Here is a 17,500-nt window from a genome sequence, read left to right as displayed (position 1 = left end):
GGTGCACCCACCAACTATCTGTAGCCCCAGGATAGATAGACAAACACACACACACTGACCCAATCTCATACACCTGGCCTCACCCTGTCTGTAGCCCCCAGAACAGGGTCCTCTTTACACCTCTGTAAAGTAATATGTTATTCTAGGGTCCTACTGGGCATGGGAACTAGAATCATCTGTCAAATTGTTGCAGTAAAAATGGGCCAAATCAATTCTCAATTAAAATAGGGATTCCCAGCAGAGTAGTGTAAGGCTGATAGCAAGGCTATATTGTATTTGAGGTCAAATTGACTCATATTTACCATTGATTAAATGTTTTTTTGGGTATGCCTATTTTGATGCGTCTGTTGCAGGTACTCTCTGTGTGTGTGTGTGTGTGTGTGTGTGTGTGTGTGTGTGTGTGTGTGTGTGTGTGTGTACTCCCAACCTACCTTCTGATACTCGGTGTCCTCAGGTCTGAAATCATCGCTGACGAGTTCGAACTGCAGGTTGAAGTGGGGGAGGCGGTGGAGGAGATTCACCCACCACGGAGGGGAATAGTTTACGACAGCTGCCATTGTCACAGCAACAGACGGGTGTCACTCCAAATTCTTCACACTGTAAAATAATAATAATAATGCTCTTTCTAGTTATCGGGCAGCGAAAAACGCCCACGCACACAATTCTGCACTTGGACCGTGGAATAGGGTTTCATAAGGTTGTTGCAGAGGCTATTGTAGATGATGCGATGCTTCCATCAACTCAAATTGTGGATGCATATGGCCTATATTACCTTATTATTCCACTATTATATCTACCAAAGCCACATAGCCTATATACATACATGCGTTATCAAACCAATACGCGTTTGGTATATTCTGATTCGATAACGGATTGACAGCAGTAGAATTGCCCCCCAAATCTTTGCAACATTTTCATTCCCTCGTTTCGGTGATTCCAACTGCCGTAGTGATCGGGTTATTCTGCAGTTTGTCCTAAACCGCATTCTCACCGCGTCGCCAAGAAAGGCAAGGGGAGAAAAATGCCCGATTGCGCTCCGAGCAATACAACCTCTCTGCCTAAACAAGCCTCTCTCGGCTTACAGTGGCCGCTTGTCTACCCAAGCCTAGCGGATGCAGCAAGGAAAACATTTTCAATTCACCCGACGCGTCTAGATCGTACAGCTTTTTTATCTATTGTCCACAGAGATCCGCGGTTGAACTGCAAGACCGCAGCCCTTGACAACAATAACCTCATCGTTCACCGAGCCTATATATCCACATTCAAAAGGGGTTACTTTCGAAATGAGCTTACATTTTGCGAGCAAACATCCCCTTCTTCTGGATTCCAGGAGGCGAATTGTTTCGGGTTTAACTCGTTGACCTCCAATCAAATGATTAGGCGATATTCTTCTCCGTTCAACGACTCGGTTAAGTTTTTGGTCGTAAATGTCCTCCCAAAAGATGAACCGTCGCCGTCTAGGTCGTTGCCTACATTGTTCGCGTTTGACGGATTTGGAGCGTGAAACAAACACCGTGTTTTAAAAGCCCAGAAGGACGGGGCTTCGCTGCAGCTTGCTCTGCAAATAGATCACTGTGGTGTGTGTGTGTGTGTGTGTGTGGAAACCTCTTCAGAGCGAATAGGACCCGTGGTCGAATGCGCAAATACGCAGACCCCCCTGACGACGGATGGATGGTAATGCACCTTACTGGGCTCATTCCTTCTGTGCATTCTATCTTGTCAAGACATCTATCACTTCAAAAGTCAAAACACCTTTTCATCGAAATACGAGCAATTTAAACAAAACTGTCAGCTATAATAAGAACAGAGAAAAAAGATATTCAATCTGATAGAAATACAATTTAGTTTATTGGATTTTATCGCAACAAACCATACATCAGTCAAAATCAGACAACTCAAGGCACGATTAAAAACTATATTTACTCACTCACTCACACACACTCATTATTGGCATATTGACAAACTGGACATACACATTCCATCTGCATATTCTCTGAGCGTAATATTGCAGCAGAATATCATTACAATGATTTCACAGTTTGAATTCGCACAGTGCTTCTGTCCATCGGCATTACCTCGATCATTCGACAATAAACTCATTAAAAAAATCTATCGAATTTCGCCTCCATTATTCAATCAATATTCAAGCATACAACCACCACGCAGGCACTTTTGGCAACATAAAAAACAGTAACTCAAGATGCACTAGGCCTCTCTAATCATATTGTTGTTGGTTATTGTTTGAGAGTCAATGTAAAGCGTTCAGGCCTCAATGCTTATATATGCTTATAGGAGGCTGCTATCTCTCAAAGTCCCAGTCTTGTTTACATGGTCACTGATAAACTGTTAACATGATTTCTTGCACGAACATGATTTCTGAAACACAGATACCGATAGTTACACGCTTGGGAATGTGACCAATCGGGTATCAAACCCCCGGCCATCTGTATGTTTCAGTACCGCGTTAGCCCTCTAAGCTAAAGCCCAGACACTAGCTTGTTGAGCATATGTCAGGCAAGGTTAGCCTGCTCACCACGAACCACCTCTGCTCCACACAGACTCAGTGAACATAAAGGTATCCCACAGTGCATTGTGACAGGCCTAGAAGTAGGAGCTGTCCCTGTGTCTCAGGGGACGTGACGGTGATACGATGATGTCGTCTGAATCATCGGAGTCCATCGCCTTGGCAACCTCAGAGTCAGGCCGGGGATGGAGCTCCAATTGGGCTACAACAGAAAGGAGACCACGTTTACACACACACACACACACACACACACACACACACACACACACACACACACACACACACACACACACACACTCACCTGGTGTGAGTTTCTTCTTAAAGGAGAAGGTGTTGGACACAGGCCAGGGGTCTTCACTGAGCTCAGTGATCTCCTCATTACTGACAGAGAGACCTATAGGACCTGACACACACACACACACACACACACACACACACACACACACACACACACACACACACACACACACACACACATCATAAGGCTCGGCCAATCAGATGTCTGCTCTCTTATCAGAAGTATCATCTCGCTGTGTGTGTGTGTGTGTGTGTGGTGGTGGTGGGGGGGGGTTGTTACCTGTGCTGCTGTGTGTGTGTGCTGGGTGGGTTCTTCTGGGGGCTGGGGTGGGTACAGAGCTCTCTCTACAGGGAGGGGGTGCAGGAGACTCAGCCACAGTTACACTGTAACCACAGACACACAAGTAGTGTTACTGTCCTCATACAACTAGGCGTTGAAGATGGTTCGAGTTGTAAATTCAATTCAAATGTTATTATCCAATAACAAACTATTAGTTGGGTTTGTGTGTGTGTGTGTGTGTGTGTGTGTGTGTGTGTGTGTGTGTCTCACCTCAGGCCACTGCGTGTCAGGTGGCCCCTAAACACAGATTGTATCAGCGTCACAGCAACCTCTGCACCCCCATCACCCTCCACAGAGGAAGTTACATCACTGCTGCAAACTGACTGGCCGCCCTGTAAGGGAAGACATAATAGGAGAGAGAGAGGGAGAGAGAGAGAGGAGGGTGATAAGTACTGTAATTACAACATCAAAGTGTATCATCAATCCCAAGTACAGATGACCTTTGGTCATTTTGTGCAGATACAACACTGCCACCCAGTGGCTATTTAACTGAACTGCATCTCTGTGTCAATGAGCCATTGCGTTATACAATGCACTTTTACAATGCTCCTATGTGGTTGTGTCAGCGTCTGTATCTGAATGAGTTATTGTAAGTGCCACTAGATAGGAGAGAGTGCTAAATCTCTTAAATGATTTACTGTGTGTGTGTGTGTGTGTGTATGCTTGCATGTATGCACGTGTGTGTGTGTGTGTGTGTGTGTGTGTGTGTGTGTATGCTTGCATGTATGCACGTGTGTGTGTGTGTGTGTGTGTGTGTGTGTGTGTGTGTGTGTGTGTATGCTTGCATGTATGCACGTGTGTGTGTGTGTGTGTGTGTGCGTGTGCTTGCGTGTATGCACGTGTGTGTGTGTGTGTGTGTATTACCTTGTCGTGATTGCTGACGTGTGTGTCTCCCTGCGCCTGCAGGTTCCTGAGGTGAGTTAGCTGTCTCTCTCTGAGGAGATGTCCTCTTAAAGCAGACTGGAGTAACACTGTGTCCTGGAGAGGGAGAGATCAGGGACACATGTTCGAAGGATTTTCACAGGTGGAACGTAACGTCTGCTTTGACAGGAGTGGTGTTAGTTACCCTGTCTCTGTGCTCCAGCCACTGTCTCTGGATCACCCTGGCCGCCCTCTCTCTCTCCTCCCTCTCTTCCTCCTCCCCCTCCTCCTCTTCCCTTCTCTCCCCTTCTCCCTCCCTTTGGTTCTCTGGTTGGTTCTCCTGGCTCGGGTTCTGTTCCTGGTTCTCCGGAGGGGATGGGGGTGAAGGTTCCTCTGAGGAACGGACGTTCTTCTTCCCCTCCCTCTCCAGTCTCCCCTCCAGGGTCTGTATCCTCAAAGACAGCCGTTCCATCTCCTGCCTGGGAATGACACAGATACGACTAGAGAGGGTTTCCAGAGAAACTTTGCGGCACGCCACGGCAACCGCGAGCCTGTTACAGTAACCACTGTAGCCGCTAAAGTGAGAGACATTGGAGCTTAACTGAGTGTTGTTGATCATGTGTGCATTGATTCCTACTTGTGCTGTCGTGTTTCCTTTTCACGTTCCTTCGTTTGTTCATCCTTCCATCTCACCGCTTCTCCCTTCGCTTTCTCTCTTTCTTCTGTCAATCGCTTCACCTCCTCACTAAAAAGAAAAAAATCCCCAATACTTAATAATAATAATAATAAAAATAATAATATTGACTTCATTTCCCATAATGCAATGCCGTGGGCTATCAGTAACAGCTCTCTTACTCTCTATTGGTCAGCGTATCCTGTAGCTCCCCCCTCTCCTTTTCCAATTGGCTGACACGCCCCCGCGAACGGAGAAGCTCCTCCCCGTCCACTGGGGCTGTCCCCACGGCGACCTCCGGCTCTTTCGATACGGTCACCTCCCGAGGGACATCCTCAGTCTGGGTGGGCGTGGTCAGGTGATCTGTCTGGACACTTCTGTCCAATCTACTCCTCTTCCCTGAGACAGGAGCCTTTTTCCCCTCTTCTAGTCTCTAGAAAATGAAGAGAGAGTCAGCAGTGTGTGTGTGTGTGTGTGTGTGTGTGTGTGTGTGTGTGTGTGTGTGTGTGTGTGTGTGTGTGTACGTTTGTGTGTGTGTGTATACGTTTGTGTGTTTGTGTGTGTGTGTGTGTGTGTGTGTGTGTGCACGTTTGTGTGTTTGTGTGTGTGTGTGCGTGTGTGTGTGTGTGTGTGTGTGTGTGTGTGTGTGTGCGTTTGAGTGTGTGTGTGTGTGTGTGCGTAAGTGTGTGTGAGTGTGTGTGTGTGTGTGTGTGTGTGTGTAACAAAGCCACTCACCCTCTCCAGTTCTATCAGTCGTCTCAACAGTCTCTGCTTGCTCCACTCTCTGTAGCCTGGAGACAAACACAGTTCAAGTTCCCAGATAAATGTTGATGACAACATAGAGGGGAACTGACTCAGACTCAACATACAGTGGGAAGTACAACCTGGGAATGTGTGTGTGTGTGTGTGTGTGTGTGTGTGTGTGTGTGTGTGTGTGTGTGTGTGTTTAGCTGACCTTTAACCCCACCGGCAGGGCTGTCAGTGTTGAGCTCCTCTCTCAGTGTGTGGTTCTCCTGCTGCAGCTGTTTCTGGTTCTCCGTCAGACGAAGAACCGTGGAACTTAGAACCTTCTGCTGCCTCTGAGAACCCTTACTCTCAGCCCTGCTACTGCAGACGGAGAGAGAGAGAGAGAGAGAAAGAGAGAGAGAGAGAGAGAGAGAAAAAAGAGTGTGAGAAACCAAGCAAATGGACAGAAATAGAGACCAAATGAGAAGCAGTGTAATATTCTGAAATAGCACCTGCTGTTATCACAGACATCTGCTATTATGACACACCTTTTCTCTGCCGTTTCTAATAACATCCTCAATCTGTGAATCTGAAAAACAGAACCCACACATTTAGACCAGGCAGGCTTTGTGCTTCTATACACATCAACACAACCCCAGTCCCAGTCTTAACCCAACAGCAGGGGTTTAACAGATGTAAGATTCACCTCCTCAAAGTAGGTTTCCACTGTGATCTTCAACTCCTGCATGTTTGTAGTCCTCAGCTCACTCTGTAGTTTGCTGTGATGACATAAAAGACAAGGATGGTGAGGATAAGATAGTACAATATGATAGTAATGTTAGTATGAAATGTTGTATTTATAAACAGGGATAGATAGATGGACAGATGGATAGATGGACAGATGGATGGATGGATAGATAGATAAATCTTACGTTAAAGTGTTCTCTTTCTCTCTACATTGTTGCTCCAGTTTTAGGATCCTCTGTTTGAGTCCATTTAGAACCTGGCGGACAGGAACACACACTTAACAAAACTCTCTCTGAGACAAAGACAGGCAAGCCAGAAGTAACAAAACACACACTTTCACACATTTAAACTAGTATGCCTTCCACATAACGCCTGCTGATACAATGTCTGGAAAAGAGAACGGACGACTACTACTAATGTGTTTTTTATAAGATACACTTCAATAGAAGTCATTAAAATATAACCTGCAGCACACAGGATTGACATTTGGGCAGTGATTAGTCAAGACAGGATTTAGTTTCTTCACTGTGGAATGTTTGTTGTGTATGGTGTATGATGATGATTTTATGTTTTTTTTTTGTTTTATGTGGCTGTTGTTATGTAACTGGTGATGCTCTGGATGGACAATAAAGTTGTACCAAATCAACCTCAAAATCTTAATTATGACATCATACATTCTTCACCTTGCATTGTCATTAGATTGTATGAGTTGTTGCTAAAACAATATTTCAAATGACAACACAATTTGCATCATTTAAGTTTTTTAAAACATGCATCAATGATGTCATAATCAAAATCTAGGAATCTTGTTCTGTATTTCCCGGGGAAACAGAACCAAACATACCAATTGTGTTCTTTTCACCAAAGAGACACAATCAGCTACATTCGTAACGCAAACCTTGCTGAATGCAATCGTGTGAGATGATGAATTCCAAAGCCTTCCAGTTCTACAGGTCTCAGACTGCTCTTTCAGGCCTCTACTCTCCTATCAGCAGTGATGAGGAGCCCCAAAGTGACTCTGACAGCGACTCTTCAGGTAAGAGCTGAACCTTATTTTTCTGCTGTATCGACTAAGATCTTTGTTACTTGGTTTTGTTTGTTTTAGCAAGTTATTTGAGCATCGAAAATGCCTGTCCTGTTTGGTCCACAGATTGGGGCTTCTCTCCTGCTGGGCCAAGAGTAGGGAGCCCTGTAAGAAGCCGAGGAGACCAATCTGAGATCAAGCTTCTTCAATCCCTGCTGGCTCAACTTGCTCTCTCAGATCTCGTCCCCGTTAGTTCAGAGGGGCTGGAAATGGACCGATCCTCTGGTAAGAACTCTACCTCTGCTTACCTCATTGTCACATTATGTCACTTTTTATTACTTATTATTTAATTGTTGTTGCTGCAGTTTTTAGAGCGTGGAGCAAGATCCCAAAACATTAAGTGACAAATTTGATTTGATTTCTTAGTCTGAGTAAAGTTGTTCAAATCGTTGTTCAAATGTCTTAACAGTCTAACACCCTGTCCTGTTTCGTCCACAGACCGGGGCAGATCAAGATTGCGGAGCCCTGGGCCTCTGTTCAGTCCCTGGGATTCCCCTGTCCACACTCCTCGCTGCTGCAGTCCAGCTCCAGCTCTATCCACCCCCATCCAGTCCTGCCAGGCTGGGACTCGTCTCCCAGAGCTCTACTCCCCCTATAACAGTGACGAGGGGCTCTTTGAGAGCGACGTCGACTTGGACGTTTCCTTCTCTGACATCTACTCTCCCATTGATAGAGAGGAAGAGCCCCAAAGTGACTCTGACGACCGTCCCTCAGGTAAGGACCGACCCAGCTCTGTCTATCTGCTAATCGTTGATGATCAGTCAATGTTTGTCACTTTGTTTGTGTATGTTGCTTCGATCTAAGATTGTTCGTCTTTATTCAAAGCTTGGGGCTTGACTCCTAGCGATGCACGTAGAGTGGAGAGCTGTTGGTGGATGGTGGATGACTACCCTCTTGCAGAGGCCTCACTCCCCTGCTTTTTTGTGGAGGATTCCTCCAGAGAGAGAGGAGAGGGGGACCCTCCGCCCTGCCCTAGCCTGCTTCCCTCCAAGAAACCGAGGGTCAGCAGTGCTCAGTCCAACCAAGACAAGAGAGGCAAGGAGAGTGGAGGTGGACCAGAGGTCCACCCAGACCACAAGAGCCAGGAAATGAGAGCACATCTCAAGCCTGGTCTCAGAACTAAATGAGGACATGGGGACTTAAAACATCCAGTTTATCTTTAGAATTATTTAGATTTTTTTGTGCGGGACATTTTCAACTGCAGTATTATTGTATTTTTATAAGCTCTTTTAGAAACATAGTTTAAGATAATACTTTAAGATAAGTATAAATATTTATGTTTTTCTTGCATTAATAAGTATTTATTCATGATAAATCTTAGTAGAGGTAAGTATAAGTATAGGTATAATAGGTAGGTATAATTAAAAGTAGGCGATAGGTAATATTTGAATTTCTAATAAATAATTAGCATTTAAGATAATCAATGGCTATGCTGTTTTTGTTACACAATGTGGACACACACCCACATACACACACCCACACCCACACCCACACACACACACACACACACACACACACACACACACACACACACACACACACACACATACACAGACCCACATACACAGACCCACATACACACACACACACCCCCACCCACCCACCCACACACACGAGGATCCTTCTGTTTGAGTCAATTTTGAACCTGCCGGACAGGAACACACACTTAACAAAGCTCTCTCTGAGAGAAAGGCAGGCAGGCCAGCAGTAACAAAACACACACTTAACAAAGCTCTCTCTGAGAGAAAGGCAGGCAGGCCAGCAGTAACAAAACACACACTTTCACACATTTAAACTAGTATGCCTTCCACATAACGCCTGCTGATACAATGTCTGGAAGGGAGAATGGACGACTACTACTAATGTGTTTTTTATAAGATACACTTCAATAGAAGTCATTAAAATATAACCTGCAACACACAGGGGGTTGACATTTGGGCAGATGCAATACGGGCAGTAATTAGTCAAGACAGGATTTAGTTTCTTCAATGTGGAATGTTTGTTGTTTATGGTGTATGATGATAATTTTATGGGGTTTTTTGTTTTATGTGGCTGTTGTTATGTAACTGGTGATGCCCTGGATGGACAATAAAGTTGTATCAAATCAACCTCAAAATCTTAATTATGACATCATACATTCTTCACCTTGCATTGTCATTAGATTGTATGAGTTGTTGCTAAAACAATATTTCAAATGACAACACAATTTGCATCATTTAAGTTTTTAAAAAACATGCATCAACGATGTCATAATCAAAATCTAGGAATCTTGTTCTGTATTTCCCGGGGAAACAGAACCAAACATACCAATTGTGTTCTTTTCACCAAAGAGACACAATTAGCTACATTCGTAACGCAAACCTTGCTGAATGCAATCGTGTGAGATGATGAATTCCAAAGCCTTCCAGTTCTACAGGTCTCAGACTGCTCTTTCAGGCCTCTACTCTCCTATCAGCAGTGATGAGGAGCCCCAAAGTGACTCTGACAGCGACTCTTCAGGTAAGAGCTGAACCTTATTTTTCTGCTGTATCGACTAAGATCTTTGTTATTTGGTTTTGTTTGTTTTAGCACGTTATTTGAGCATCTAAAATGCCTGTCCTGTTTGGTCCACAGATTGGGGCTTCTCTCCTGCTGGGCCAAGAGTAGGGAGCCCTGTAAGAAGCCAAGGACACCAATCTGAGATCAACCTTCTTCAATCCCTGCTGGCTCAACTTGCTCTCTCAGATCTCGTCCCCGTTAGTTCAGAGGGGCTGGAAATGGACCGATCCTCTGGTAAGAACTCTACCTCTGCTTACCTCATTGTCACTTTTTATTACTTATTATTGAATTGTTGTTGCTGCTGTTTTTAGAACGTGGAGCAAGATCCCAAAACATTTCTCTTTGTCTATTACAACTGTATGCGATATAAGTGACAAATTTGATTTGATTTCTAAGTCTGAGTAAAGTTGTTCAAATCGTTGTTCAAATGTCTTTAACCGTCTAACACCCTGTCCTGTTTCGTCCACAGACCGGGGCAGATCTAGATTGCGGAGCCCTGGGCCTCTGTTCAGTCCCTGGGATTCCCCTGTCCACACTCCTCGCTGCTGCAGTCCAGCTCCAGCTCTATCCACCCCCATCCAGTCCTGCCAGGCTGGGACTCGTCTCCCAGAGCTCTACTCCCCCTATAACAGTGACGAGGGGCTCTTTGAGAGCGACGTCGACTTGGACGTTTCCTTCTCTGACATCTACTCTCCCATTGATAGAGAGGAAGAGCCCCAAAGTGACTCTGACGACCGTCCCACAGGTAAGGACCGACCCAGCTCTGTCTATCTGCTAATCGTTGATGATCAGTCAATGTTTGTCACTTTGTTTGTGTATGTTGCTTCGATCTAAGATTGTTCGTCTTTCTTCAAAGCTTGGGGCTTGACTCCTAGCGATGCACGTAGAGTAGAGAGCTGTTGGTGGATGGTGGATGACTACCCTCTTGCAGAGGCCTCACTCCCCTGCTTTTTTGTGGAGGATTCCTCCAGAGAGAGAGGAGAGGGGGACCCTCCGCCCTGCCCTAGCCTGCTTCCCTCCAAGAAACCGAGGGTCAGCAGTGCTCAGTCCAACCAAGACAAGAGAGGCGAGGAGAGTGGAGGTGGACCAGAGGTCCACCCAGACCACAAGAGCCAGGAAATGAGAGCAGATCTCAAGCCTGGTCTCAGAACTAAATGAGGACATGGGGACTTAAAACATCCAGTTTATCTTTAGAATTATTTAGATTTTTGTGTGCAGTATTATTGTATTTTGATATACTCTTTTAGAAACATAGTATAAGATAATACTTTAAGATAAGTATAAATATTTATGTTTTTCTTGCATTCATAGCCACATTCATAAGATATTTATTTGTGATAAATCTTAGTAGAGGTAAGTATAAGTATAGGTATAATAGGTAGGTATAATTATAAGTAGGCGATAGGTAATATTTGAATTTCTAATAAATAATTAGCATTTAAGATAATCACTGGCTATGCTGTTTTTGTTACACAATGTGGACACACACCCACATACCCACCCACACACACACACACACCCACATACACACACACACCCACATACACACACACCCACATATACACATATACACACACACACACACACACACACACACACACACACACACACACACACACACACACACACACACACACACACACACACACACACACACACACACACACACACACAGACCCACATACACAGACCCACATACACACACACACCCCCACCCACCCACCCACACACACGAGGATCCTCCTGTTTGAGTCAATTTAGAACCTGCCGGACAGGAACACACACTTAACAAAGCTCTCTCTGAGAGAAAGGCAGGCAGGCCAGCAGTAACAAAACACACACTTTCACACATTTAAACTAGTATGCCTTCCACATAACGCCTGCTGATACAATGTCTGGAAGGGAGAATGGACGACTACTACTAATGTGTTTTTTGTAGGATACACTTCAATAGAAGTCATTAAAATATAACCTGCAAAACACAGGGGGTTGACATTTGGGCAGATGCAATACGGGCAGTGATTAGTCAAGACAGGATTTAGTTTCTTCAATGTGGAATGTTTATTGTTTATGGTGTATGATGATAATTTTATGGGGTTTTTTGTTTTATGTGGCTGTTGTTATGTAACTGGTGATGCCCTGGATAGACAATAAAGTTGTATCAAATCAACCTCAAAATCTTAATTATGACATCATACATTCTTCACCTTGCATTGTCATTAGATTGTATGAGTGGTTGCTAAAACAATATTTCAAATGACAACACAATTTGCATCATTTAAGTTTTTAAAAACATACATCAACGATGTCATAATCAAAATCTAGGAATCTTGTTCTGTATTTCCCGGGGAAACAGAACCAAACATACCAATTGTGTTCTTTTCACCAAAGAGACACAATTAGCTACATTCATTACGCAAACCTTGCTGAATGCAATCGTGTGAGATGATGAATTCCAAAGCCTTCCAGTTGTACAGGTCTCAGACTGCTCTTTCAGGCCTCTACTCTCCTATCAGCAGTGATGAGGAGCCCCAAAGTGACTCTGACAGCGACTCTTCAGGTAAGAGCTGAACCTTATTTTTCTGCTGTATCGACTAAGATCTTTGTTACTTGGTTTTGTTTGTTTTAGCAAGTTATTTGAGCATCTAAAATGCCTGTCCTGTTTGGTCCACAGATTGGGGCTTCTCTCCTGCTGGGCCAAGAGTAGGGAGCCCTGTAAGAAGCCGAGGAGACCAATCTGAGATCAACCTTCTTCAATCCCTGCTGGCTCAACTTGCTCTCTCAGATCTCGTCCCCGTTAGTTCAGAGGGGCTGGAAATGGACCGATCCTCTGGTAAGAACTCTACCTCTGCTTACCTCATTGTCACTTTTTATTACTTATTATTGAATTGTTGTTGCTGCTGTTTTTAGAACGTGGAGCAAGATCCCAAAACATTTCTCTTTGTCTATTACAACTGTATGCGATATAAGTGACAAATTTGATTTGATTTCTAAGTCTGAGTAAAGTTGTTCAAATCGTTGTTCAAATGTCTTTAACCGTCTAACACCCTGTCCTGTTTCGTCCACAGACCGGGGCAGATCTAGATTGCGGAGCCCTGGGCCTCTGTTCAGTCCCTGGGATTCCCCTGTCCACACTCCTCGCTGCTGCAGTCCAGCTCCAGCTCTATCCACCCCCATCCAGTCCTGCCAGGCTGGGACTCGTCTCCCAGAGCTCTACTCCCCCTATAACAGTGACGAGGGGCTCTTTGAGAGCGACGTCGACTTGGACGTTTCCTTCTCTGACATCTACTCTCCCATTGATAGAGAGGAAGAGCCCCAAAGTGACTCTGATGACCGTCCCACAGGTAAGGACCGACCCAGCTCTGTCTATCTGCTAATCGTTGATGATCAGTCAATGTTTGTCACTTTGTTTGTGTATGTTGCTTCGATCTAAGATTGTTCGTCTTTCTTCAAAGCTTGGGGCTTGACTCCTAGCGATGCACGTAGAGTAGAGAGCTGTTGGTGGATGGTGGATGACTACCCTCTTGCAGAGGCCTCACTCCCCTGCTTTTTTGTGGAGGATTCCTCCAGAGAGAGAGGAGAGGGGGACACTCCGCCCTGCCCTAGCCTGCTTCCCTCCAAGAAACCGAGGGTCAGCAGTGCTCAGTCCAACCAAGACAAGAGAGGCAAGGAGAGTGGAGGTGGACCAGAGGTCCACCCAGACCACAAGAGCCAGGAAATGAGAGCAGATCTCAAGCCTGGTCTCAGAACTAAATGTGGACATGGGGACTTAAAGCATCTAGTTGATCTTTAGAATGAATTAGATTTTTTGTGTGGGACATTTTCAACTGCAATATTATTGTATTTTTATAAGCTCTTTTAGAAACATAGTATAAGATAATACTTTGAGATAAGTATAAATATTTATGTTTTTCTTGCATTCATAAGATATTTATTTGTGATAAATCTTAGTAGAGGTAAGTATAAGTATAGGTATAATAGGTAGGTATAATTATAAGTAGGCGATAGGTAATATTTGAATTTCTAATAAATAATTAGCATTTAAGATAATCACTGGCTATGCTGTTTTTGTTACACAATGTGGACACACACCCACATACCCACACACATACACACCCACACCCACACACACACACCCACACACACACACCCATACCCATACCCACACCCACACCCACACCCACACCCACACACCCATACCCACACCCACACCCACACCCACACCCACACCCACACACACTTACCGCACTCCCTTCACTCTTCTTGTCGACCAAACTGCGGGTGTACTCAGGTCCCTGTGAGCAAAACCAATCATATTAACAGAGAAAAGACAACACCATAAATCAAAGCTGCAGCCATTTCAATTGGCTGTGACAGGAGAGATCAAGAAAGAAGCTCATAGACATACAGTTAGCTTTCTTTCTTTTTTGTTTTTTACCTTGGTGGGTTCCAGCAGCTGCTCAATCTGTCTGTCTTTCTTAGTTTTGTCCTCTTCCAGACGCCGTAGTTTGGCTTTCATCTTATCGTTGTCTGATTTCTGCGCCTGGAGACTCTACATAGTGGAGGCAGTCACACACACCCTGTTACATTCATCTGAATTCATCGTGACATTCATCTGAATTCATCGTGACATTCATCTGAATTCATCATGACATTCATCTGAATTCATCGTGACATTCATCTGAATTCATCATGACATTCATCTGAATTCATCGTGACATTCATCTGAATTCATCGTGACATTCATCTGAACTCATCGTGACATTCATCTGAATTCATTGTGACATTCATCTGAATTCATCATAACATTCATCGGAATTCATCATGACATTCATCTGAATCCAGTGTGTTTCTAATCAGGGAAAGGGGTCATGTATCATGTAACAAAGAGTCCTAAATTGCACACGGCTCCTGCACATAATATATACAGTATGTAACTATGGCAATGAAGTCAATGGGAACATTGCTCAGTTAGTGGAGCTACGCATGAGTATCTTGAACTTAAAAACTCATATTAAATCATGTGAAACTTTATACCTTTTTGAGGTGGATGATCTCATCGTACATGTCCTCCTTTTCTCTGTAGTCTGGGGTGCCTGGGGTGTAGCCTGGGATAGGAGGAGAGGACTCTTATATACAGTACAGTGCACTCATACACACACACACACACCATCAAACCACCATGCTTGTGCCGCTCACACAGGTCCTACAACACACACGCACGCACGCACACACACCGTTGGATGAGGAGCGTGAGTGTTTCGGCTTCCTCATGCCTAGGGCCTGTTTGAGGTACTCTGGAGTGCAGGGAGAGGAGGAGAGGCGGGTGTGAGTGGAATCATACTCTGACCTAGCAGTCTGGGACAGGCCTAAAGAGAGAGAGAGAGAGAGGGGGGGGGGGGGCAAGGTATTTGACATGGCTGTGAAAAACAGTGACCACTGAGAGAGGTGGCAGATGAAATAGCCAATAACATTTAGTCAATACGTCAATAACATTTAAAATTTGTTTTCTGTCTCTACGGGTCTTTAGCTCCGTCTCTGTGGTATAATATTCTCGCAACTCGTTTTGTTTTTCATGGTTCCAAGGTTCAGTTACTATGGTACAATCTATATCTGTTCTATTATGTTCTGTTTCTATGGTATAACCTACTATCTTTTGTTTCTATGGTACAAGCTATATCTGTTCTACTATCTTCTGTTTCTATGGTACAGGCCGCTGTAGCTGTACCCACCGTGTCCGTTGTTCAGGGAGGCGAGCCAGCTCTCTCTGGGAGTCCGTGCTGTGGAGCTCTCCCCCAGACTGTTCCCCCTCTCCCCCTGTGTCCCTCCTTGGGTTCCTCTCAGGGGCCGCCAGGCAGCCAGCGTTGCTCTCTTGGGGTTCATATTCATGCTGGAGAGATACGGAGACCCTGCACACAAACACACACACGCACACGCGCACGCGCACACACACACACACACACACACACACACACACACACACACACAGAGGTGTTAGAGTATGCTGAAATATGATGATATTCACACACACATCCTAATCATCATCTGTAAATACAGTACATGACACTGTACTGTCTACCAGCTTGTTGAGTATCAGAAGACATTACAAAGATAACAGTTAAACTGAACTTACTGGGAGAAAGCGGAGGTTTGCCTGAGGTTTTCTTTTTCCTGGTTCTCTGTTGAAAGAACATGATTATAATGAGAAAAGCTCTGATAAATATGTTTGCAAAGACGTGAGGACAGCCAGCTTTATTTGGACAGAAGTCTGCTTGCTTACCTTTCCAGAGTCGGACATGTATTGAGTAAGAGAGAGTCCATCCTCGACCTTGAAAAGAGGGAGGAGAAAACCATCTGAACTAATACTGTAGTTACTGTAATAGGCTACATTGCACTCCATTTTAAATTGAATGGCTTGTCTGCATTGAAACAATCAACCCTCAATCCTTGATTAGTTCAACGTGCATGATCTATTTCTCGTTGTTTTATGTCCATAGCAAAAGAAAATGGGAAAGTTTGGCATCACATAACTTACCAGATCCTCGAAGTCTTCGTCAGTGGGGATATCGCTTGCCTCCGCAGACATAATCTCAGTTGACGAGATCAAAAGCCAATTAAACTAGTCTTGCAGACAACCTCTTTTCACAACGCAACACACCATCTCCTTGTGTTCTTTTACTCTTCCGAGGCTTCATTTTCAACTGGTTGCCTCTGTTCTATGTTGTCTGTTCCGCCTTGGCTTCCACATAGAATTGGAAACACAAATGTGTTGGTAAACTGCAGAAAAAAACCCCGATATAAAAACACTCGCAGTAGTAATAAGAATGCAAGCTATGCTAGCCTACATCAAACGCAACTGTTTAGATGTCGGAGAGGATGAGCGCAATGGAAAAGACACCTCCAATGTCTCCTAATGCCATTGTTGTTGGAAGAGATTGAGGAAACTGCTATTTTATGTTTTCATTCGCGACAATGTTGTTTGATCCTTCCACCCGTTTCGCATCAATATTTCAGTCGTCTAGCAACCAGAAACATTTGTAGCAAGAGCAGAGATCCATCTCGGTCCACTCGGTAACGTCTTGACTGCGCTGAATGTGCGCAGAATTATGTCCTACGACAGTAAAGATTGCCATGTTGTTTCGTGGAAAGTCAAATACGTCTTGTTTAAACTTGTTGCATTTTGTATAAGTAAAGCATTTGGTTGAGAACAAATACTTGCAAAAAATAATGTCGTGCATGTGGACCAATGTTGGATTTGGCATCTTAGTAAAGGGTCATTCTCACGGAGAGAGTTGTCATTCTTTCCTTTGAGAATTTTTTTCTTTGGATCCATGTTTGAAAGCACCTAGTTCATGTGCGTGATTTTTTTTGCACCCTATGAATATCCCATACAAGTACTCTCTGTCATGTGGTATTATCACACATAGACAGAGTCAATGACGGTGCCATTATAACATTATAACGCCTAGTCTACCTACAGGTATGCACACCTGCCCCTCCTTTCCCGGTGACCGAACCTATCAAACACAATAGTGTTTTCCTGTACTCTATGTCCACTAATGGATTCACCCTCTCTCTCTCTCTCTCTCTCTCTCTCTCTCTCTCTCTCTCTCTCTCTCTTTTCTTTGTTGGCTTCTGAACAACCAACCAACCAACGTTTTCATGTCTGACTGAAGCCATATAATCATAATCTAACAGAGATGAGTTTTG

At 44.3% G+C, this 17,500-nt stretch overlaps 3 protein-coding genes across 3 annotated transcripts in view; 1 reads left to right on the top strand and 2 right to left on the bottom strand.

Moving 5' to 3' along the window:
- ttyh3b (tweety family member 3b) overlaps positions 1–1,463 on the bottom strand; it is a 30,987-nt gene extending 29,524 nt beyond the window's left edge. The window contains exons 1-2 of the mRNA XM_083693989.1: positions 1,294–1,463; positions 432–597 (exon numbers count right to left, since the gene is read on the bottom strand). Of these exons, the coding sequence (XP_083550115.1) occupies positions 432–557 (126 nt within the window). The 5' untranslated portion in view covers positions 558–597; positions 1,294–1,463. The remainder of the gene's footprint in view (positions 1–431; positions 598–1,293) is intronic.
- Positions 1,464–1,826: 363 nt separating this feature from the next.
- Positions 1,827–16,839, bottom strand: iqce (IQ motif containing E). The gene is made up of 21 exons (XM_083694221.1): positions 16,326–16,839; positions 16,071–16,118; positions 15,924–15,969; positions 15,523–15,699; positions 15,028–15,159; positions 14,828–14,898; positions 14,229–14,342; positions 14,035–14,085; positions 6,354–6,424; positions 6,128–6,200; positions 5,970–6,010; positions 5,651–5,802; positions 5,431–5,486; positions 4,878–5,128; positions 4,660–4,767; positions 4,228–4,501; positions 4,026–4,139; positions 3,372–3,493; positions 3,102–3,205; positions 2,826–2,927; positions 1,827–2,726 (listed from the first exon to the last, which is right to left on the bottom strand). The coding sequence occupies exons 1-21, from the start codon at positions 16,374–16,376 to the stop codon at positions 2,602–2,604; spliced, it is 2,283 nt and encodes a 760-aa protein (XP_083550347.1). The 5' UTR covers positions 16,377–16,839; the 3' UTR covers positions 1,827–2,601.
- The window catches only part of LOC310822041 (sorting nexin-8-like), a gene marked incomplete at both ends in the record, with an annotated part of 11,958 nt that continues 11,072 nt past the window's right edge, over positions 16,615–17,500 (top strand). The window contains one exon of the mRNA XM_083694330.1: positions 16,615–16,695. Coding sequence (XP_083550456.1) covers positions 16,615–16,695 — 81 coding nt within the window. The remainder of the gene's footprint in view (positions 16,696–17,500) is intronic.

This window comes from Argentina silus, assembly GCF_951799395.1.
Source record: "Argentina silus genome assembly, chromosome: 22".
Taxonomy (NCBI): Eukaryota; Metazoa; Chordata; class Actinopteri; order Argentiniformes; family Argentinidae; genus Argentina; species Argentina silus.
The sequence above is the reverse complement of the archived record's forward strand: the minus strand, read 5'-3'. Positions and strand labels throughout refer to the sequence as shown.